The 25,159-nt window shown below is 41.2% G+C and overlaps 1 protein-coding gene across 2 annotated transcripts in view; it reads left to right on the top strand.

The window, feature by feature from the left end:
- Positions 1 to 2,372: 2,372 nt before the first annotated feature.
- The window catches only part of ACVRL1 (activin A receptor like type 1), a 49,104-nt gene continuing 26,317 nt past the window's right edge, over positions 2,373 to 25,159 (top strand). Inside the window, exons 1-5 of one of the 2 annotated variants that reach the window (XM_060764050.2) lie at positions 2,373 to 2,890; positions 18,185 to 18,256; positions 19,721 to 19,966; positions 22,066 to 22,277; positions 22,980 to 23,079. In XM_060764050.2, coding sequence (XP_060620033.2) covers positions 18,190 to 18,256; positions 19,721 to 19,966; positions 22,066 to 22,277; positions 22,980 to 23,079 — 625 coding nt within the window. In that variant the 5' untranslated portion in view covers positions 2,373 to 2,890; positions 18,185 to 18,189. Of the gene's footprint in view, positions 2,891 to 16,898; positions 17,033 to 18,184; positions 18,257 to 19,720; positions 19,967 to 22,065; positions 22,278 to 22,979; positions 23,080 to 25,159 lie in introns of those variants that run through there. The other variant, XM_060764051.2, reaches the window with a different exon arrangement.

Genomic DNA, 25,159 nt, shown 5'->3' with positions numbered 1-25,159 from the left:
CAGAATATTGTTGTGAATGCATTACTTATAGGGGTGACATGGGCATAATGTGTTTGTTTTTTTTTGTGAGGTACCATTGCAACCTTACTCCTATTTTTATCTCATTAGAGTTTTTTTTAACATTTTATCCTGTACATGTGGCCTGCCCACTGTTACTGCAATTGTGTTTATTGTAATGTTATTTTGTTACTGTATGCATATGTGTTTTTTTAATGTAATTTTGATGATTTTGCTTGTTGTTTTTGGTTTTATTTTGCTGTAACATGTTGTCTGGGCTTGGCCCCATGTAAGCTGCTCCGAATCCCCATTGGGGAGATGGTGGCGGGGTATAAACAAAGTTGATTATTATTATTATTATTACTATTACTATTATTATTATTATTATATCAGAGATATTTTGAGTTTGAGATTTTGAAATGCCTGTATATGCATATATGTACATAATGAGATGGGACAAAAATCTAAAGATGAAACTAATTTATGTTTCAGAGGCACCTTATACATATAGCCTGGAGGTAACTTCATATAATATTTTGAATAATTTTGTGGATGACACCAAGTTTGGGCACACTGAAGCATCACAAAGCCAAAGCATCCTTATCTCAGACAGGCACATGGACAATTTTAGATTTCAGAATTCAAGATAAGGTATGCTCAACTTGTACTTGTTTGGAGGAATTATATTGAAGAATTAGGACATTTTTCTATTTTTAAGTGTGTTGTTATGAAATGATGATGTTGGTGGTGGTGATGCAATATGTTAATGACAGGCTGCTAATGCACAATTCTTCCAGTAATGAGTAATATATTGACTTTTAAAAATATGACTAATGTGTTACTTTTTAAAAGCTAGATAGAATTTATTCTATTATCTTTTTACATTATGCCTTGCCTCTCTTTCATTGGTGTGGGCAGGTGCAAAATGACCTTAATTGTATCATGCTGTAGGGAGTCCTTGAGATAGGTTTTAACCCACATTCAGTTTTAGACCCATAGTCTCCAGAAATTTCTACGTTTCTCCCAATCTCTAGGAGAAGATAGATTTCAGGGTCAGCAGCACTGGTAGAAGATAATGTTTATATTTCTGTGTAACGTGGTGTTACAGCTTAGGAACTCATCTCTAATGGGTCCTACCTGACTCCAGAGCTCACTGGCTTGATGTTGCTTATTTGTTCAGTCGTTTCCAACTCTTTGTGACCTCATGGACCAGCCCATGCTAGAACTTCCTGTCGGACATGGCCACCCCCAGCTCCTTCAAAGTCAAGCCAGTCACTCCAAGGATGCCATCCGTCCATCTTGCCCTTGGTCGCCCCCTCTTCCTTTTTCCTTTCATTATCCCCAGCATCGTTGTCTTCTCTAAGCTTTCCTATCTTCTCATTACTTCACCTTTGCCTCTACTTTTTTGTATGTGCGTGGTGTGGTGATTTTAGCATTGGATTATAACTCTGGAAAACAGAATCCAATTCCTGCCCAGCCATGAAACCTTCTGTGTGACCTTGGGCAAATCATACACTCTCAGCCCTGGAAAACCCAGTGACGTATGGCCTTAGGGTCACTATAAATTAGAAACAGCTTGCTGACACACAACAACACAACTGTACTTATGCAATGTCAGTACACTGAAACATTCCCGGTCTACTTGGCATTTCCTCAAGAACTTGTTTTGTCTTTACTTATTTGCCTTCATATTTTAAAATATTTTGTGCACATCTCCAGCTTTGAATATCTGTAATCCCACTGGTACCTCCCACCATGTTTTTCAGCAGCTCTGTTTTGGTCCCAGTCCTGTTGGTACTCACCATCTGTGTTCAACATTGGAGAAGATGCTGCTGCTGCTGACAGCTTAAGTGTATTCTGGTCTTCAACAGAACGGCCAGTCTCACTTAAGCACAGGAACCAAACAAGGGCTGAGCTCAAAATGTTGCAAGACAGCACAAAATAACTGTTACTTTGCAAGCTTCACAAACTTTACTGGGTCAAGAAGCCCACTGATAGCAGCTTACCTAAAGGTAAACCTTAGAAAAGTTACTTTGAGGACCACCCAAAAATATTTTCTCAAAGGGAAGCAGAAAACCTAGCAGGGTTTTGACAGGTCACTGTTCTTCTAGTTATCAGACAGGATAACGTTTTACTGTTTTGGACAGATAAAGTAGTGATTAGTTTGGTTAACTAACACATAGCTTTGGATTAGTCCATTCAGATTTGAAAATGAAGGCGGCAGCAGGGAAGGATGGGAGGAAGGAAACCCAGAAAGGTGAGGCAATAGGGAGACCATAGAGAACAATTGCACAGGGCCCTGCTGTGCTTGGGAGGAAGAGTGTGTTGTGTGTGCGCATATAGATCTACGCTCCGCAATAGGAAATGCTTTATTAGCTGGGAGTGGTGGAGAAAAGCCAGGCAGGAAGAGGCAGTAATAAGAAACATTTTTAACTTCTCCCACATCCAGAGCTTGCCAAACCGCTGCTTTCAGCAAGAGGGAAAGAGCAGGGGGGCTGGAAAGAGGATCCTGTCTCCCCCCACAACCCAGCCTTACACACTCCCAGCTGCCTTCAACTCTGTGGCTTCCTTGAAACGGACTTCACTGGAGCTCAGCTTCAGCCCCAATCTGGGGGCACTGTTCTTACTGAAGTGAAAATCCAGGAGGACTGGAACCGTTGGAAAGGAAACCCATGAATCCATCTCAGGCCATGCATCTAAGACCCATGAAGAGATGCCCAGTGTGACTTCAGTCAACAACTTTCCCAGAAAATAAAAACCCATCTCGGACTCTGGTACCAAAGAAAATGCTTTCATCTGAGGAATTCTCAGCCAAGGCCTGCTGAAAGGAGATAGACGGCAGGATACGGTTTAAAGCCCAAGTTTGCTCCGTTCTGTCTACAAAGACTCCCGGGTAAGTTAGAATTAATGTGTGTCTCTCTTGATTCGTTCCATATTTATTTGAAGACATTCAAGAGAACATCTCTCGGGCAAAAGCGGGGGATAAATGTGACATTTTTAATATCAAAATTTTAGGCCTCAGGCTTTTTATAGCATGGAGAAACTATTTAAATCCTGTATGTCCATTACTCCTGGGCAAAATAATTACAATAGCAATGATGAAAGAGAAAGGAAGTACATTAGAGTCTTGATTATCCAACCTTTGCTCATCCAAAGTTCTACATTATCCAACACAGCCTGCCTCCCTCCCGGATCCACAGACATTGCGATGTTTTGCTGCTAAATTCGTAAATACAGTAATTACTACGTAACATTACCATATATAGAACTGCTTTTTCTGTCGAACTGTTGTAAAACATGATGTTTTGGTGTTTAATTTGTAAAATCATAACATAATTTGGTGTGTAATAGGCTTTTCTTTAATCCCTCCTTATTATCTAACGTTTTCACTTAACCAAAATTCTGCCGGCCCATTTATGTTGAATAAGCAAGATTCTATTGTAGCAAAGAATAATGCAGTTATTAATTTTGTTTTTATGCTATGCATTTTCAGCACTGCAAGAACTATTCCATGATATCATCAGGGATTTGCATTACACAATACACAATGTTACATATAATGTCTTCTTTCACAAATCTGTTGTGGACATGGCCCACTAGGGCCCCTTCCACATGGCTGACAAAAATCCCACATTATCTGCTTTGAACTGGAATATTATTTATTTACAGTATTTATATACCGCTTTTCTCACCCCCGGGGGGAATCAAAGCGGTTTACACAAAAATAACGCAAAATTCAATGCCTTATATATATAAACCAAAACTCAATCAACAACATATAACTAGCATAAAATCAATATATGGCAGTATGGACTCAGAAAACCCAGTTCAAAGAATATATTGTGGGATTTTATGATTGTAAGCCGTCCTGAGTCCCCCTTCGATGGTTGAGAAAAATAATGCAGCCTTATTTCTCTGGGTTATATGGCTGTGTGGAAGGGCCCTAAGTTAGCATGTGGCCCTGCAAGGCTCTTTCTGTGACCCTTGGCTTCAGACAGCAGTTTTTCTCACAAAATTAAAAGGGGTGTTGATGTGTGTCTTCTAACGCCTTCATAGATTTTGGTAACATTGCATTTTAAAATATACATTTTTAAAATACTAGTTTTTCAAAATAAGTGATAGACTTCTCACTACACCTGGTTTGGGTTTTATTCTTTGCATGTATGGCCCACAGACACACTCAAGAGCAGAAAAATGACCTTCAGTCTGCCTAAGTTTCCCTCCTCTGACCTAAAGAAAAGTCCTGCCCCTCAATATCCAGCAGGTCTGTGCAAGAGCTAGCAGGCTTCTGCTAGATTTTAAGGGAGCACTTATCAAGAGATAAAGGCCAGAATCTTCTTGGTGACATACACTGCTATAACATTATTATTATTATTATTATTATTATTATTATTATTATTATTATTATTATTTCTAAATCGCCCTCTCTCCCCAGAGGGACTCAGGGAGGTTTACATATATATATATAAAGGCAAACATTAAATGCCATAATTAAATCACACAATATCAAAAGATGAAAAATAAACATTATCAGACTTATTGCAACAAGAGAATTCAGATTAAAACAAGAGATACAAATACTGAGGGAAACATAATTATATCAATAAAACATAATTGCACTAAGCATATACCCTAAACAGTTAAAACGACCAAACTGAAAAATGTGGCAAGCATCAGTTGTACTTTAAAGTAGACTGTAGCAGCCATAAAGTGCTGGTTGTGATAGTCCTTCTCCTCTCTGTAGAGAGGAAGGTGGAGGCCATTTTTATTTCTTTAGGGAGGGAGTTCCAGGGATGGGGAGCGATCACAGAAAAGGCCCCCTCTCTTGTTTCCACCAACAGCGCTTATGACGGGATGGGACCGAGAGCAGGGCCTCCTCCACTGACCGAAGTGTATGAAGGGTCTATATTTGGGAGATGCAGTTAGACAAATAGCCTGGAGCCAAACTGTTTAGGGCATTATAGGTAACAACCAGCTCTTTGTATTTATCTCAGAAGCAGACCAGCAGCCAATGGAGATGCCATAACATGGGACTGATTCTCTCCCTGTACAGAGCCCCAGTTAGTAACCTGGATGCTGATCTCTGGACTAGTTGAAGCTTCTGAACTATCTTCAAAGACAGCCCCACATAGAGAGCATTGCAGTAGTCCAGGCAGTATATAACTAAGGCATGGACTACCATGATCAACCTGGATTTATGCCAATGTATATTATTTTGGGGAGTCAATGTAGTATAGTGGTTTGAGCATTGGACTATGACTCTGGAGATCAGGCTTTGAGTCCAGACTTGACAACTGGAAATCCATTGGATGGCCTTGGGCAAGTCACACACTCTCAACTTCAGAGGAAGACAATGGCAAACCTGAGATAAAATCAGGTTTGGAGTCTTTTCATGCAAGCCCAAGTAAGATCATTCAGAATAATAGATGGGAGGAGCAGATCCTTTTCAGTCGTGGTCCCCTGATTGCAGAGGTCTCGAATGAAATGTGTGTGGTTTTTCCCCTTGAAATCTTTGAAAAGGCTTTGAGATTCCATCTGTTTCTGTTGCCTTGTAACTACTTAAAATATTAATGTATTTTTATATCTTATGTTATATTTTATGGTTTAAACAACCCAGTACAGGCTATTCCTTAAATTGAAGATCTACACAACATAACCTGTAAAAAAAATAGTATAACATGGCAAAATAAATAATATTTCAAGAGTGGAAAAGCAAGACAAATGGCATGTGAAATTTTAAAAATGGGTGTACTACTCACCTAAAAATGCAAAATTGGTGTTATAAGGCAGGAGAAATGCAGGATTGCACCAGAAATCAACCTCAATCATCCAGCCTTTAGGAGAAAGGGAGATAAATTTCACTGCTTAATAATTTTATTTAAAATGTTTTTTGCACTGGTGTTGGCCATTGATTTTAAAACTATTATAATATATTGAGATCAAAGTAATTGGTTGTTTAAAATTAATAAAATGATATTTTGTTTGTGTGCAGGTAGGTGCCTTCAAAGTATCTATTGACTTATGGCAACCCCATGCATTTCATAGGCTTTTCTTAAGCAAGGCATATGCAGAAGTGCATAGTTTGTCAGGTCCTACCAGTGAAATATAGTCTACAGCGCCTGGTTGTCTCCCCACCAACTACTCACCAGGTTTGATTCTGCTTGGTTTCCAAAATCAAACAGGGTCTAGAGCCTTAGGATATTAAGTAAACAGCTGGGCATAAATAAGAAAGGGGTGAGCGGCTGCAGACCAACCTAGGGATCTGGGGAAAAGACACACATGAAAACATTAACTCTTCCTCAGGTCTCACTTACACACCTTCTAAATTGCCAGATAATCCAGGAAATCACAGCAGAAAATCCACATTATCTGATTTGAACTGGGTTATCTTAGTCTACACTGCCATATCATCTAGTTCAAAGCAGATAATATGGCATGTGTACAGCTGTGTATACATTCCCCATTAAGCCCTTTCTACATAGCTGTATAAAATCCACATTGAATTGGATTATATGGCAGTGTGGACTCAGCTTCACTAGCACAGGGCTTCATTTGTCCTAAACCTGGCACTGGTGGCCTCCCACACAAGTACTAACCAGGGCTGACCCTACTTAGCCCCCATTGTCACAAAAATGATGTGTCACAGGTAGCATCATTGCTTGCAACAAATTACATTTCCTGAAATACTGTTGCTTCTAGAGCAGGCATGGGCAAACTTTAGCCCTCCAGGTGTTTTGGACCTCAGCCCCTACAATTCCTAACAGCCAGTAAGCTTGCTGGTATTTCTGTAAGTTGAAGTCCAAAACACCTGGAGAGTTGAAGTTTGCCCATGCTTGTTCTAGAGTGCTATGCCAGGCTCTAGTGATTTCATTGTCTTTTTTACATGATCCAGATTGCTTAACTGTTCTACAATGCAACCTTTCCTCAACTAGGGAGCGTAAAATGTGAAGTGAGGTATTCACTCATTTTTGTGAGATGTTGACAAAGGGCCCTTCCTCACAGTCATATAACCCAAAATATCAAGACAGATAATCCACAATATCTGATTTGAACTGGTTTATATGAGTCCACACTGCCACATAATCCAGTTCAGTGTGGATTTTATACAGCTGTGTGGAAGGGACCAAAGCCTGTTGAAATCACAAAGGCGTGAGATCTCGAAGCCCTCTTCAGCTGCGCACTCAGCACCCAATTAGGCATGTTGCTGCTACCAGATTTAAATATCACACTGGTCACAGAATGAAAGATTGCCACTGTGGGAAATTCTCTAGTGACATAACTTGAAACAAGACTGAAAACTGTTCTTGAAGTTACATACATTGGAAAATTAAAATAAAAAGGAACCAAGTTATGAGTATTATTTTGGCATTAAAAAGCAGAACCAGCCTCTCCCTTTGAGGTTTGGAGACTTTTAGCCACAGAATTATACTTGGCACTTACAGAGGACTTGTTTAAGGTCTCAGGGGTGTTTCTGAAAGGCAATCTTTGCAATGAGTTAGACCTATAACGGAGCCAATTTAAGAATGAGTTGGGGAAGGCTGCTAGATGAGAGAGTAACTTGCCTTTGTTCCTGATGAGATCTGAGCCAAGGACTCGCCTCATGCTCTTTAAGTGCTAGGGAGGATAAGAGCATCAAAGGAATCAGTGGAATGTAGAACACGGCTGGGGAAAAGGTGGCACTTCCCCTGTTGTTGGACTGCAAAATTTCCATCATCCTTGGCCATATCATTCTGCCAATGAACACTGGAGTTCAACAGCATTTGGAAAGCCACAGGCTGTCCACCCCGATGCAGAATGAGTGGCAAGGAGGAGTAGACATTGAAACCAAGATAAGCCAAAACAAAATCACAAGGTAGAAGGAAGACTCTAGCTCAATGGCAAAGAACATTCTTTGCATCCAGAAGGTCCCAGATTAGGTCCCTGGCACCTCTTGTTAGCACACAATGCAAATAGAGAGAACTCTTGTTCCTGTTAGGACCCTAGATCCTGACTGGGCCAGAGTGAAGAGAGAGGGGGCCAGGGGACCGTTCCACCTTGTCTCCTGTGCTATGCTAATAATATAATGTAATGTAATATATTGTATATACATATATTTATAATATTATAATATAATATACTATAATACATTACAATAATAATAATAATAATAATAATAATAATAATAATAATGTAATACAATATAATAGGGAGCCCCCAGTGGCGCAGTGGGTTAAAGCGCTGAGCTGCTGAGCTTGTTGACCAAAAGGTCGTAGGTTCGAATCCAGGGAGCAGCGTGATCTTCCTCTGTCAGCCCCAGCTTCTGCCAACCTAACAGTTTGAAAACATGCATATTTGAGTAGATCAATAGGTACTGCTTCAGTGGGAAGGTAACATCGCTCCATGCAGTCATGCCGGCCACATGACCTGGAGGTGTCTACAGACAACGCCAGATCTTCGGCTTAGAAATGGAGTTGAGCACCACACCCCAGAATCGGACACGACTGGACGTCATGTCAGAGGAAAACCTTTACCTTTACCTACAATATAATAGTAATATGATAATATAATTATATATTTTATATTACATGTAATATTGCAATATGATGGTACAGTACAATATAGTAATATAATACTGATATTGTACAATGCTAATAATATAATATATCATAATTATATATATATTGTAAACCGCTCTGAATCCCCTTCGGGGTGAAAAGGGTGGCATAAATAAATAAAAGAATACTACCCATCTAAATGAACAACATTGGGTTCAGTAGACAACTGTTCTGTGGGCTAATTGATAAACCAGCCACCTTAATGAACAGATGTAAACATTCATACAAGTAAACTGGCCTGTACGAAATGTGGTTTGAGCAGCTCTGTACAAGATTATGTCTACAGTGAAACCACTGTGTAATAGCTTTACCCATATGGCCAGCCCACAATCCTAAACCCTCATTTCCCACGCTGTTTTTTCTGGCAGCATTGTGTATGTAGGACACCCTGAAAATTGCAGTGTCAACCAAAAGCTGCAAGAAGATTCTACTGAGCAGTGGAATCCTTCACTCAAAGGCAAGTTCTAGCTTCATGCGTTGGTTCCCCTTCCTGCTCAGCTCAGTGTCACTTAAGGGTAAGAGAGAGAGGGAGGCCCCATCGACACTTCCATATACAGTCAGTCCCCAAGTTACAAATATCCAACTTACAACTGTCTCATAGTTAACAACAGGGGCGGGACAACAGGAAGTGACATAAATCTACCCCTCGGAAGGGAAATTCACTCTTGATATTTATTATTTATTTATTTAGAGTATTAGTATCCTGTCCTTCTCAACCCCTGAAGAGGAACTCAGGACAGCTTACAATTGGCACTCATTAGATGGTGACAAAGAAACAGAACACAACGATTAACATGAACAGGTCAACAGCAATAAAAATACATTTAAAAAGCAATAAAATGCATTAAACATATTGGCCCTTAAACTATTAAAACAACCAAGTCTGAGTCTGCAAATCCAAATCATAGTCCAGACTTCCAGTCCAAGGTCTCTTAATTGACAATTCTCATGGAGAAAAAGTGTCTCTACTGAAGCTTTATCACCAATCCTTGTTTCACAACAAGCCAATTTTTTCAAAATCCAGTGATCACTGGGACCAAAAGGGAGGTGAGACCTTTCTGAGTAAGGGCACAAACAGCAAAAGAAACAGCACAGGGGTGTTAACCCTTCCCTATGATATCCAAACTGTGTGTACATATACATATATACACACACATTTAAACTGGAGTTTCACTTCAAAATGTACCTGTTCAGACTTACATACAAATTCAACTTAAGAACAAATCTACAGAACCTTTCTTGGGTTGATGTAAGTTTTTCGTGCTGTATGGCCATGTTCCAGAAGCATTCTCTCCTGACGTTTCACCTACATCTTTGGCAGGCATCCTCATAGGTAGTGAGCACCTCACAACCTCTGAGGATGCCTGCCATAGATGCAGGTGAAAGGTCAGGAGAGAATGCTTCTGGAACATGGCCATACAACCCTGAAAACCTACAACAACCCAGTGATTCCGGCCATGAAAGCCTTCGACAACACATAGATCCTATCTTGTTTGTAACTTGGGGGCTGCCTGTAATGTAGTTTGAAACAATGTAGATTCATATAATGCAGTTTAACTACTCTGAACTGCATTATATAAGTATACTGATCATTATATGAGTCTATAACTGCATTATATGGATATTGTGGACTTGTTTAATGTGATTTAACTGCATTATATGAGTCTACATCATCCAGTTAGCAACTGATTTGCTACTGCATTGTTTGGCAGTGTGGAGGAAACCAGAGAGAGAGCAAGAGTGAGAGAGGGATTTGGAAAAAAGCAGCAATCTGATCACAGGACTATTTGGGATTTTGTATCAAATACTTAGCTAGCATCTTTGGTCAATAACAGATCTATCAATGGCAGTTAGCTATAACAACCAATACTGGGATGTTTTTCCAAGCTGACATGCTTCAGATGTAATACTGGGAAGTTGGAAGCCATCTTTATTATAGCCCCCCATAGGGATCTAACTGGTCAACCCAAGACATTTTTCAGTCTAAGGCAAAAGTTCAAATGCTGTCCTTCCTGGGTTGTTGTAGGTTTTTCGGGCTAAATGGCCATGTTCTAGAAGCATTCTCTCCTGACGTTTCGCCTGCATCTATGGCAAGCATCCTCAGAAGTTGTGAGGTCCTTCCTGTCATGTTCCATAAACAGAAGATGATCAGGCCGGCGAATCTGAATTCAGTGTTGGATAGAACAGCATCTTCCACTGCACCTGTTTTCTAAAGTTTTATTGCCACAGCCACCATCAGCTGTTTGAGGTAGCCCCCTCAATTTCTGACTTGATAGAGCCAGTCCTAACAGTTGGAGACAGAATGCTAGACCAGATGGACTTGGCTCAAGCCTATCTGATATCTCTTTTTTCTCATTTTGGTCCTAACTACTCTTAGGCAAATCCAATAAGGATGTCATCTCAGTATCACAAGACCCCTATGGGTGAGCATTCAGCAACTGCCAGACGTCAGAGTGGCTGCTCAAAGCTTCCCTTCCTGCCCTTTCATATAAACAAGAACATCCTACTGGTCAGGAAATGGGTGCAATTGTCGGACCCCAAAGAATGCATAAAGAAGGAAGAGAATCAGCTACTAGGGGTTCCTGTGAAAATAACAGTCTTGCTGGAACTAGGACATTGTGTGGTCCAGTCAACTACACAGATACTTAACTTTGGATCTTTAAACATATTTGCCTTGCGTTTTGCTGTCACAATCTGACACTTTTGTGTACATGCCTGAAATTTTCATCCACATCTTCCTTTGTTCTGAGTTGACACAGGACAAATTAGAGCTTGGAAATGTCATTTGGGATTGTAACATCCAGAATCACTCATCTGTCATGACCAATGGTCATGTTGGGGGGTTGTAGTTCAATAAAGCAACACTTTTAAATTCCGGGAAATTCCCTCTTTTCTCACACTCAGGGCCCTTCCACATAGCCCAGAATATCATGGCAGAAAATCCCATAATATCTGCTTTGAACTGGATTATCTGATGGCCTTTCCACACAGCCCCATATCCCAGAATATCAAGGTAGGAAATTCCACATTATATGCTTTGAGCTGGGTTATCTGAGTCCACACTCAAATAATGTGGAATTTTCTGCCTTGATATTCTGGAATATAGTGCTATGTGGAAGGGCCCTAAGAACCCAGAGCTGATGGGGTCCATCCAAAGCAATTTTCTGAATAAGCACCACAAATAGAAACAGGCCTAGAAACTAAGACACTGAGGGCCCTTTCACACAGCTCTATATTCCAAAATGTCAAGCAGAAACTCTCACAATATCTGCTTTGAACTGGGTTATCTGAGTCCATACTAAAACAATGTGGGATTTTCTGCCTTGATGTTCTGGGATATAGGGCTGTGTGGAAAGACCCTTAGTCTTTTCACTTTTCTCCTCCTCTCTATATGAGCAGAGAAGACCTTACATTTCCCAATTCCTGGGTTGGATTTCTAGAAGGATGTGATTTTTCACACAGTTCCAAGGTCACACTTAAAGAGAATCTGGAAAGTGACAGATATACACGAAGGCGACTCTTTGGCCTATCCTCTGGGGACTCCGGTGGAGACAGTGTCTATGAGAACTAGAAGCTCACAGGCCATCTGAGAAAGGAAGAGGTCACAGGATTTCACATCAAGGGCAGAGAAGTCTGAGAAGCAGCTGGAGCAAAGGAGGGAGCTGGGATGTCAAGGCTGTTGAGCTGTCCAAGAGGAAAAAAAAGAGAACGTAGAAGAGAAGAGAGTGGGAGGAAGTATATTAGATACAGACATGCACAGACAAATAATATGCTGGAATTGGCTTGGCTTCTCATTCTTGATTCTTGTAAAAAATATTAGGGGAGGGATATAGTCTAATGCCTCTTGCCTTGCTGCAGCCTCTTCGTGCCAGGATTGTCTATACCAATATAACTCCCTTCCGTCTTACAGTAGACATGCAGTAATGTAATAAAAGACAATAGTACAATGTAATCAGTAACGCAAAACAACAAATAAAACGACTGCCTAATAAATCTACAATTAAAAAAGACCAATAATGAAGAGAAAGGCTGAAGGAGGGAGACAGAGAAAAGGGGAGAAAGGTCACCATACTCTAGTCCTGCCCATTCTTGAAACATTTTTGTTTCACTACAACTTGGAATTAAAAAAAGAAATCAACTCAACAATGGGAATGAAATGTTATAACAAGTGCCAACAATTACTGTAAAATAGTTTGAGACAACAAAAACCCATGTGAGCAACAGCAACTGTGCTGTTTTATGTCTCCATGTCGTTTCTAGTTGGAAAGTTTTCTGGAGCTTTTTTTTCCCATGTCAGAAGCGAACATTTTGCAAGTCGCTTCTGGTGTGAAAGAATCAACCAACTGCAAGGAAGTTGCCCAGGGGATGCCCGGATGTGTTACCATCCTGCTGGGAGGCTTCTCTTGTGCCCCCGTATGAGAAGCTAAGGCTGACAGATGGGAGCTCAACCCGTCTTGCGGATTCAAAACACCAAACTTCAGGTCACCAGTTCAGCCGGCACAAGGGTTTAACTCATTGTGCGACTGCAGCTCTGGCGCTGAGAGTATGTGACTTGCCCAAGGTGAGTTTTCATGGCTGAGCAGGGAGTCAACCTTTTGCCTCCAGAATTATAGTGCAACACCTAAACCACTGAAACATTGGCTCTCTCTCCAAAAGCCTTAAGTAAGAGAAGGAAAAATGCAACAAATAGAAGACCTGTTGTTCCTGGTGTGTCTCATGTAGATGTAACACGATTTCCCTACAAACATGTTTGCACACAAGGGCTCCAAAATAATGCTAAATTGTGGTTAAGGCTGATAATGTAAAGACCAGGTATGTGTTGGAAAATAGTAGGAGATAATTGGTCTTGATGCTGGTATTTAAGAGCCAAGGAAGACTGAATTGCAGTATTCTCATTCATTCTGATCTCACTATTTACAAAATAGTGATGTCTGATGTCTTGTCTATATCTCCTCTTCTGGAGCAAAACCCAAGCAGCCTCTTGTGGGGGGCAGTTGTGTCATGATTTCCTAGGTAGTCTTATGACTGGGGCCTTGCTGTGTATGCTTGTTCTGGTAGACCTTTGTGAATGCACAAACCCATTCTGTTTACCAGTCTCCATTTCCCCCATCGAGAGCAGAATCTAAGCAATCTTGATTCCTGTCGAAGCTGCAACGCCCTGGCCGCTTGCTGGAATTTGTGAATAGCAGGAAACGGAGACTTGCAGCTTGTTTGTGCTAGGAATCTGTGACCGACGAACAAAATCAGTCCCTAGACTTTCAGACCAGGCCCCACATCTTGTGCTTTGTATTTATTTTTATTCGTTGTTTGCTTATTATTATTATTTTCACAAAGGAAAGGGTTGCAAGAGTTGGACAGAGAATGGGTGAGGTTAAGACGCCACTGAGTTTAGCTTGGCAAGATTTTCTGTTTCACAAGAGAATGAACAAACAAGCAAGTCCTCCACCCACCCACCCCACTGTCTCCCTCAGTGAAGCAGCTGGAATATTTTTGTATATCTATAAAAAGTATTTTTATATCATTGATAAGCCTGCTGAAAAAAATCCAAGAGTCTCTGCAATCAGAGGCTGGCTTCTGTTCATGGAAATAGAAGGGACATGTTGGAATCAAACCAGGCAGCGCAGCACAAAAGATGAACTTACAGCAGTACAGGGCCAACTCAGCATCTTTGGAAGCTGAAACTTCCTGATAGGAATAGATATTTGATTACTGGTTAGAGGTGGAGGTAGGAAATATAAACCCCAAAGCCAAAAGGCCCCAGTGAAATCGGATTTGAGAGCAACTTCTGAAGGTTTCTCATTCTTCATGGCTTAGTTTAATATGCTGCTGAAGAGCTCCCTAGTACACCATTTCTGGCTAAAGAGTTAATTGTGGTGATCCAGAATAGGTACAAATGAATTATGCCAAAATGGTTTACTGGTGTCATGCACATATTAACATAAATAGAAGCCAAATTAAGTTATATTGTTGGCATTAGTTAATGTTTTTCTAGGCGAGTTTAATGAAAATGGTTATATCATTCAAACATAAACTTTAAAATTCTATATAACAACAACAACTTTATTTTTGTACCTCGCCTCCATCTCTCCAAAAGGACCCGGGGCAGCTTACATATGGCACAATGCTCCTGAAACAATGCAAAAAATATACAATACAATAAAAGGTAAAACCACAAGCATATAAAACAATTATTTGAACATTAAAATAGCACCCAATAACTAATGGTGAGAACAGTCGTTAAACATGGCCAACCGTATCCAGGAGCAAGGGAATGAAATATGCAAGTTGTAGCTCATGAACGAGGGAATGGGACGAAAGTGCAGTGCTGTCATTAATTGTGGACCATTGGGGTTAGACATTCTCAAAGGCTTGTCCAAACATCCAAGTCTTCAGTTCCTTCCGAAAGGAGGACAGGGTGGGGGCCTGCCTAATCTCCATGGGGAAGGCGTTCCAAAGCCGAGGGGCCACCACCGAGAAGGCCCTCTCCCTCGTCCCCACCAACTTTGCTTGTGACAGTGGCAGGACTATAAAGAGGGCATCCCCAGCAGATCTTAACAATTGTGCAGGAACTTTGAGCTATATGAACTTTGGTGGAATTAAACCTCATTTCTAGTTTCCAAAGACTTTATTTTAAAACATACTTATTTTTAGCATGGCACCTCCCACATGTTTTAGATCACAGTATCTCTGACCATTGACCAGATTGCCTAAGATGATGATGGAAATGGTAGTCTCGACATACGGATAACATCATTTTGTATACTCCAGATGCTCAGTCAACTTCTGCTCAAAGCCTAGGCTATCTGGGCAGGTAAAGTTGCAGAAAAATTCTCCTGACACCCAGTCTAGGGCTGAAGATGTTCAATCCAACGTAGGTTGAAAACCCCTGTGCCAAAATAATAATAATAATAATAATAATAATAATAATAATAATAATAATAAATTGTGCAGTTTTCTGGCATTGTATATTTCTGCCGCTTCTGTGATTGTTCATTTGTATTTTGATTCTGTAGCGCACTTGTCGATGTATGTCCAGAATCAGCAGCATCCACCGTGGTCCTTTTTATCCTGTGTGTCGACCGAGCTAGTATAGACTTCGCTTTGGTTTGTTACTCCATAATGCTAATAGGTTAGGTGCTCTTAGTTCCACTCCTCAGCTGAGACCTCTCTGGCTTGGTTGACAAAATCATGATCTGTCAACTGCAAAAGGCCACCTTACTTGGATTTGTGTGCATCATTCAAAAATACATCATACAGTCCTAGGTGCTTGGGAAGTGTTCGAATTGTGATTTTGTGATACGAAATCTAGCATATAGATCTCGTTTGCTGTGACATACTGTGCTTTTGTGTCAGTAAAATAATAATAATAATAATAATAATAATAATAATAATAAAATTCATTTATTACCCGCCTCTCCTGATGACTCAAGGCAGGGTACAACAAAGTCAAAAACACATGAACATAAAATATATACAATAAATTACATATATTAAAGCACACACACACACACACACATATATATATAATGTACCAAGCACAGATATGGAACTGACATATAGTAGCAACAAAATGTAAACCAAAACTCATGATTGAAAATTGACTAGATAGGCCTGTCGGAAGAGATGAGTCTTCAATTGCATTTTAAATTCCAACACTTCATTTAGCTGACGGATCTCTCTTTTCTAGCAGGTCATTCCATAGTCTTGGGGTGACTGATGAAAAGGTCCTCTGGGTGATGAGCATCAGTTGGGTTCTGGCTGATTGGAGGACCTAAGTGTCCTAAGGGGTGAGTTGTGCAAGAGAAGACGATTCTGTAGATAATCTGGACCGAAACCATGTAGGGCTTTAAAGGTGAAAACCAACACTTTGTACTTTGCCGGGAAATTGATTGGCAACCAGGGGAGTGACTTTAATATAGATGTAATATGCTCACTCCTAGACGTTTCTCTAACCAATTTGGCTACCTTATTTTGAACTAATTGGAGCTTCCGAAATTGTTAACCCAATGTACAGCACATTACAAAAAAGGCTCAAAGCAGGTTTTCTGAGATCACAAGAGATCTTGGCATTTGTGTCAGGTTCTACCAGGGGACAAAAAAAGGAAGAGGAGAGCCAGGATGATGGGCCCCAGTTGGAGCCAGGGAAGGCTAACAATCTTGCCACGGCATCAAGTCTGGTCCATCCCAGACAGAGTTGAAGATCAGGCGGGGGGAGGCAGGGGCTTTTCATCCTCTCAACCAATGAATATTAAAGCACTGGGAACAAAAGTTCAGGCAATGCTCCATTTTCAATATAGGACACTGAGCTAATGAGGCCAGCTGTGCTGATTAACTGCTGGCAATAAATTCGCTCAGCCCAGGCGCTTGATTCCATTGCTGGAGGCAACAGCTCCCAAACCTCCAGGCAACCCTGTCTGACATCCTTGGCTTCCTGACCTTTGGTATGTGCTTATGGACTAATATTTCTGGCAACATCCCTCTTAGCTTTGGATTTAACTCTGGTCTGCTCTCCCCTATGAAACTCAGGCGGCCTGGACCAGTTTTCTGTTTGTAACCTGATGGACTCCTTGAGTCTGGACTGACTTTATCCCTTCCAGTTCTTGTGAACTATAGCAAGAGAGATTTTTAGGAGTGTATTTCATTCTTTTTATACTTGTGTTTGGTCACTTCTTTTAGAAAAAAATACTGTTTTGTGTGGTTTGGGTTGTTTAAAATGTTATTGTGAATATGTTTTACTAGTTTTGAAAGCTGCCTTGGATCCCACACTGGGAGAAAGGTAGGATGCAAATGGAATAAAACAAATAATTGGTATACTCATTGATTGTAATCTTATGGTATTTCCTCAGTAGAGATCATTGTCCTATTATTTATGTGACCCCCCCCCCCATTGTTGTTAATATTATTGCTGTTACTTGCATGTAACATCCTATTGTGTATCCTCTTTATCAAACAGAATGAGACTGTGTGTGAGAGTATGCAAACCACACATGAAATGGTTATTATTGTGAAATGTGTGTTAAAGGTGGTTATTATGATTTTTATTGTCAAATAAGTCCCTTCAGGGAGAGAGTCCCCCTTGTGGGGAGAAGGGCGGGATAGAAATATACAAAATAAAAATAAATAAAGGTGTGGGTTAGAAATATATTATTATTATTATTTTACTGACACAAAAGCACAGTATGTCACAGCAAATGAGATCTATATGCTGGATTTCGTATCACAAAATCACAAGTCAAACACTTCCCAAGCGTCTAGGACGATATGATGTATTTTTCGAATGATGCGTGTAGATCCAAGTAAGGTAGCCTTTTGCAGTTGACAGATTGTGATTTTGTCGATGTTAATTGTTTCCAAATGCTGGCTGAGATCTTTTGGCAAAGCAGTTCGATTTTGTGGTCCTGATAACGGCTGAGTTTTTCCTGTTGTTTTTCTTCAACGCGACTGTCATCTGGTATGGCAACATCAATAATCCAAACTTTTTTTCGTTTCCACAATCGTGATGTCTGGTGTATTGTGTTCCAAAACATTATTATTATTATTATTATTATTATTATTATTATTATTATTACTTACCCTGTCTTTTTGTTTTGTAGACAAAATGCTTCAAGGACTTATCATGGGTATTTTCTTGATGATCTTGAATCTTCAAAGAAGCTTTATCACTGGTAAGGAACTTGGGGAGAGGTGGGCAGGTAGATTGTGTACTGGACAGGTCCTTGTTAAAGCATGGTTGTCAAACTTTTTGTTCCTTCTCAAGTCAAAATTAGTGTTTTAGAAGCTGGCAGTCCCACTGTTGGTTGGGCTAAGGACAGGAGACAGAGCTGGGGCAGAATGGCGGGGACAGTGTTATCTTACCAAGTCTTTTTAACAGAATAGGCATAAAGAATGGTGAACGAGGAATGAAAAGTACAGACTTGGTACCAAATTGCAGCAATATATATAAACAAGGCCATAAAGTGTAAGCTGGATGAAAAGAAAATTCTAGTCTAGCCCATCCTACTGTAGTTATATGTGCCTGCATACAACAGACAAAGTAAACCACAGCTGCCTCCAGAATTCCTTACTGGGCATATGTGAATAGCAGCATAGAGAAAAGGAAAGAACAGGTACGTATGTACCAGCTACTTCCCAGCATGTTAAAATAACATGTAACCCGGATTCCAAAATGGAAATAGAAAGGAAAGTATACACCTTCAAATGGTACATAGATGGTTTAAACAGCCTCACACGGAGTTTACTCAACCTGGCTGTTTCATTTCACATTTGAATGTTTTTTTAAAAATAAAAGGTTTGCATAAACATATTGAGCTGCTCTTCTTTTTTGTGGTGCAAATAACCTATCCCTTATTCTTTACATATTATTATGTTCCCTCTGGTGCCAAGTTCTCTACTTCATTATCTATGGTATACCAGTAATTGTTCAGTATGACAAACAGATACACACATACTCTTATTTAGATACATGTATATTCTTGTTTAGAGCCCCAGGTGGCGCAATGGGTTAAACCGGCAGAACTGAAGACCAACAGGTTACAGGTTCGAATCCGGGGAGAGGCAAATGAGCTCCCTCTATCCGCTCCAGCTCCTCATGCGGGGACATGAGAGAAGCCTCCCACAAGGATGATAAAAACATCAAATCATCCGGGCGTCCCCTGGGCAACGTCATTGCAGACGGCCAATTCTCTCACACCAGAAGCGACTTGCAGTTTCTCAGGTTTCTCCTGACACAACAACAACAAAAAAAGCAGGACTGAAGACAGACAGGGCAGAGGTTCAAATCCAGGGAGAGCGTGGATGATCTCCCTTTGTCAGCTCCAGCTCCTCATGCATGAACATGAGAGAAGCCTCCCACAGGGATGGTAAAACATGAAAACATCTGGGTGTCTCCTGGGCGACAACCTTGCAGACGGCCAATTCTCTCACATCAGAAGTGACTTACATTTTCTCAAGTTACTCCTGACACACACAAAAAAGTCTGTATGCAGCATCTTCCATTCTTTCTGCCTCTCAAAGCTGTTAATCCCAAATAATGTTTGGCAGCCTGCAGCATTGTTTGGTTGCATTGGGAAACTAAAGAACAAAGAGTGAAGTTTCTGTTAAATGTCCTGTCCTCTTTCACATCCCTGCAGGTGAGCTGACCTGTGCTTGTGATGAACACGCACCAAACTGTGTTTTCAGTGAAGAAGGAAAAAACTATGTTTGTTCTGGAGTGGTGTGTTTTGTCAGCAAACATCGGGCGGATGGAAACATTATATCCAGGAAAGGATGCCTGCAAACAGAATATGAGACATGCAGGGGTAGCATACAAAAAAACTATGGCATGACATGCTGCTCGTCCAACATGTGCAATTTAAATTTAACCATTATGTTGCAAGGTAGGTCTGTCTGTTTCCAAGTAGGTCTGATAATGCCAATCAGGATGGATGTTTTCTCCCACTTCTCTGATTTTATTCCTCCAGCAAGACATGAGAGCCCCATGGGATTGTACTCTAGATTAGACATGCAATAGTGACTTAAAGCTCCTTCTTTTTACTCTAGAGCAAGGTTGGGAATCATTGCCCCTCCAGGTGTTGTGGGACTGCTGGCTACAGATGGGCTTCACCTCACAAAAAATGGGGAAAATATCTTTGGTAGTAGCATGGCAAATTGGATCAAGAGGGCTTTTAATTAAGTCCTTGGGGTGGAGATGATCCCTTAAGCATCTGTCCAAAAGCAAGCTCTAAAAAAAAACAAGGATGTGTTTGCGAGAAGATGAGAGAGAATAGGGGCCACAATAAAAATCACGGTTGTATAAAAGATGACAACATGCAGAACTTTAGATGTCTATACACTAATGCGCAGTGTTTGGAAAATAAGAAGAGCCTGATGTCCTAGAACAGCGGTTCTCAACCTGGGGGTCGCGACCCCCCAGGGGGTCGCTGGGCCATTTTCCGTGGGTCACAAAGCCACCTCAGTTAGCTCCGCCCCCCACCAAAATGGCTGCAGGATCCTGTGCGAGCCAAACAGCCAGGCGCTCCTAGTTGGCTCTCCTCTTCTCGCAGGACTGCAGGGAGTCAGGAGGAGGAGCTTGTAGGCAAAGGCGTGCGCGGGCCCTTGCCTCTTGCCTAGCAGAGAAGGGGCGAGGATTGAGCAGGCCGCCCACTGCTCTCCTCTTGCCCCCCCCCCCCTCGCCTCAGAAGGTGCAAGCCATGGAGGGAGCTACAGCCATGGAGGGTGCCTTTGCCACTCGCCTGTCGCACCCTCTGGCCTCTCAGGCAGCTGTGCCTGCACCACTCACAGGGCAGCAAAGAAGCCTCTTCAGGAAGTGAAGCGATTGAAGGTAGGATAAATCTAATCTTTTGTACATGCCTCTATTGTTTGTGGAGTTCAGAATGCTCTTTGGTGCCTGGTGAACTGCAATTCCCATAAGTCAGGGTTTATTTTTCCCAACCCCCTCCAGTATTTTCTGTTATGACGTAGCAACAAAAATATGGTTGGAGGTCACCACAACATGGAGAACTGTATTTAGGGGTCACGGCATTAGAAAGGTTGAGAACCACTGTCCTAGACCCTTTCCACACAGCTGAATAAAATCCCACATTTTATGCTTTGAACTGGAATATATGGCTGTGTGGACTCAGATAACCCAGTTCAAAGCAGATATTGTAGTATTTTCTGCCTTGATATGCTGGGTTATATGGCTGTGTGGAAGGGCCCTGAGACCAAACAATGCCATTCAAAGAGTGGTAACCACGTTTATTTTGATATATAAAAGGGCATAAAGGAATCCATTGCTAACTGATTTATCCCAGCCCAAGCTTTTTGGAACTCCTGTCCACCTTGTCAGATTCATTGCTCATGGAATCACTTCAGAGCATGAGATGGAGCTTGCTCTTGGCCACTGGTATGGTCTGGAGGCTTCCCGTCGGGTCACCCATTTGGCCACTAAGGGAACAGAATTATGACCCAGCTGGGCTTTTCTCATCTTCTGGTCACAGTAGTCTCTAATGCAGGGGTCCCCAAACTAAGGCCAGATACGGCTCTCCAAGGTCATTTACCCGGCCCTGCTCAGAGTCAACCTAATTCTGAAATGGTTTGAAAGCATACAACAACAACAACAACAATCCTATCTCATCAGCCAAAAGCAGGCCCACACTTCCCATTGAAATACTAATAAGTTTGTATTTCTTAAAATTATTCTTCATTTTAATTATTGTATTGTTTTAAGTATTTTTTGCGCTACAAATAAGATATGTGCAGTGTGCATAGGAATTCATTCATGGTTTTTCTTCTCAAAATTATAATCTGGCCCTCCAACAGTTTGAGGGACTGTGACCTGGCCTTGTGTTTAAAGTTTGAGGACCTCTCCTCTAATGAGTTGGGAATCTTTTGTTGACATGTTACCAATTTGCTGGAGTAAATAGAAACTAAACAGTCAGCACTACCACAAAGAGAGCAGAAACCCAATGGAATCATTTTATTTCTTTCCAATCAGGTGAAAAAGATAAAGTGGGTCCATCTCTTACGAACCTTCTCCTGATGATCTTGGTCCCACTGTTTGCCATTGTACTCCTTTCTTTGTTGATGGGGCTCTTTTTATGGAAAGTGTGCCAGAACCATCAAAAGAAAATGCAGCTTGGGTCTGATGATTTAGGAGATATGGATTTCATCCTGAAGTCATCCATCGCTGGCGACAGTACCTTAGAAGTAAGTCAGTGCTGAGAACAAATGTCTTGAATGCATGTTCCCTTCGGTGTCCCTGCTGCCATGGCCCCTATCTCCAGACAGCCCTCACAAAAGGAAGCAGGGAGAAGGTTATTGGCAAGCCAGTTCATAGCTTTGGTTCCTGAGTTGCATCTCAAACACAGCCACAAATAGAGGAACTTTGCATTGGTTGACTTTGCCTTTCTTTGTATTCTCTCTCAATCTCTTTGACAGATCTCTACCTGTTTACCGTTGATTGTCTTTCTTTGTTTTCCCATCTACTGGCTTGCCATCAGATTTAATCATAGCAAGAATGGGCAACATGTGGCCTCCCAGATGTTGTTGGCTGTGTTGGATAGTCCTGGTATGAGTTACAGTCCATCAAAAGAGCCACACATTCCCTGTCCGTCTTATATTACTAGCACAAGCGATCTCAAAAATGGAGATTGTAATTTGTGAAATATCTTGGGTGCCTTTGTCTGTTTTCTCCAGTAGGCAAATCCGGAGATCCTGCTAAATTATCTTTTAGCTGGCTTTAGTATCTCCATTTGCAAGTAGAAAGCAGACAAGGAAGCTACATCAAAATTATGATCATGGCCAGTGCATCATTTTATTTGGCTTCGAGTGGTGCCAGATTTTGCTATTTTATGAAGCGTTTCTCTTGCCATTTGTAAAGCTTCATCATTTGCTTCCAAATGTACCCAGGACTTGATGGAGGATGACTGCACTACTGGGAGTGGCTCAGGACTGCCCTTCCTTGTCCAAAGAACTGTCGCTCGGCAGATCACACTGTCTGAATGTGTCGGTAAGCAAAAGTATCTGTGCACTACCATCATCACTCCTCCAAAAGCCAGTCTGTGTATGGCAAAAGTTGGAAATGTTATTTTTAAAAATCTGGCCATTATAGTCACAAAAAGTATGCTTTCCAGACAAAATACAGTTCCTTTTTAAATTTTTGCCCTTAATTATCTCCTCTTGTCGTACTGCTGTATTCAAAACTTTAAGGACTCAAATGATCAATAATGGGGAGAGCGAACACCTTGTTTTTTTGGTATATCAATCACATGGTGCAGCCTCCGGTGGCGCAATGGGTTAAACCCTTGTGCTGGTCGACTGACAGGTTAGCGGTTTGAATCCAGAGGAGTGGGGTAGGCTCCCATCTGTCAGCTCTAGCTTCTCATGTGGGGACATGAGAGAAGCCTCCCACAGGATGATAAATTCCCCAGTGTCCCCTGGGCAATTTCTTTGCAGATGGCCAGTTCTCTCACACCAGAAGCAACTTGCAGTTTCTCAAGTCGCTTCTAACATAAAAAAAATCACATGGTTTGATTAACTCACCACTGGACAAATCTGTGCCAATTCTGAAGTTACCCTCAGTTATCCCACTAAGAAGTGATTTCTGATGTAGCAATTTTAAGATAAATATGGATTGGTATCTGTCATCCTGAGAATTCCTTTGCCAGCTCCAAATTATCGTTAGTCCTCTGTGAAAAATGTTAGGCTCAAGGAAAGTGATGCACAGACAAAGCTGAACATTAAGCATGTCTGTCTCTCAACTCTACTGGACAATAGAATTTGTATTGATAAGATGTATCAAACATTTTTAGTCAAATATTATTCAAAAAAACTAAAAAGTTAGTTTTGAGGCAGAAACAGACATTATGAAGCAAACACTATAGGATCCCAACTTTGTGGATATATCAAATAACTTTGACAGACAGTTATGTTCATGCCTATGTGTTTTCGAGTCACCCCATTAATTTTATATGGTTTTTCCTAGATCAGGAATACTCAAAAATAGTTTTGCCAGCACCTTCCTCTGGAATATAGCCTACAGCATCTGATATTGGTTAGCAATATTGGTTAGCGGGGTCAGCTAAGCAGGGTTAGCTGACCCTGCTTAGCTTCTGAGGGCACTTCCACACAACCTTATATCCCAGAATATCAAGACAGAAAATCCCACCATATCTGCTTTGAACTGGGTTATCTGAGTCCACACTCAGATAATGTGGGATTTTCTGCCTTGACATTCTGGGATATAGGTGGAAAGTCCCTAAGATCAGCCAGGATCTGGTGCATTTAGGAACAGGAGTGAATGCTTAATGCTTGCACTTCTAGCTGATTTTACTTTGCAGAATTCCTCTCCTGCTCCCATTCCACCAATATCTACCTGCATAGTTTAAGACTGAAAGTAAAGACTGAAAGTAAACCCTACAGAGGGAGGCCCCCTTCCATACAGCTGAATAAAATCCCACATTATCTTCCTTGAACTGAGATATATAGCAGTGTGGACTCAGATTATTTATTTATTTACAGTATTTATATTCCACCCTTCTCACCCCACAGGGGACTCAGGTTGGATTACAATACACATATACATGGCAAACATTCAATGCCATAGACATACAACACATATAGACAGACACAGAGGCAATTTAACATTCCAGCTTTCCAGCTTCATGCAGGTATGCTGGATTCCAGCCACAGGGGGAGCTGCCTCTCCACCGTCCACTTGTGACACCAAGTCCTTGATGGAGTACTTCCTCATTCTTACACACGCTGCTGGAAGTTTTTATCATGTCGTAAATTAGTTAAATTAGCCTCCTCGCATAAAGCGGTACCTAAATTTCCTACTTGACAGATGCAACTGTCTTTCGGGCTGCATAGGTCAACAGTAAGCTAGACTTTTAATGGCCAGGAGCTCACTCTGACCTGGGCTGGCTTCGAACTTATGACCTCTTAGTCAGTAGTGATTTAATGCAGTTGGCTACTAACTAGCTGTGTCCACTTCAAAGCAGGTGTTGCGGGTTATTCTGCCTTGATATTCTGGGTTTATATGGCTGTGTGGAAGGGCCGTAAGGACCCTTCCACACAGCTGTATAAAA

This window comes from Anolis sagrei, chromosome 2 (genome assembly GCF_037176765.1).
Source record: "Anolis sagrei isolate rAnoSag1 chromosome 2, rAnoSag1.mat, whole genome shotgun sequence".
In the NCBI taxonomy this organism is placed as follows: domain Eukaryota; kingdom Metazoa; phylum Chordata; class Lepidosauria; order Squamata; family Dactyloidae; genus Anolis; species Anolis sagrei.
This window is presented reverse-complemented; position numbering and strand designations above follow the sequence as displayed.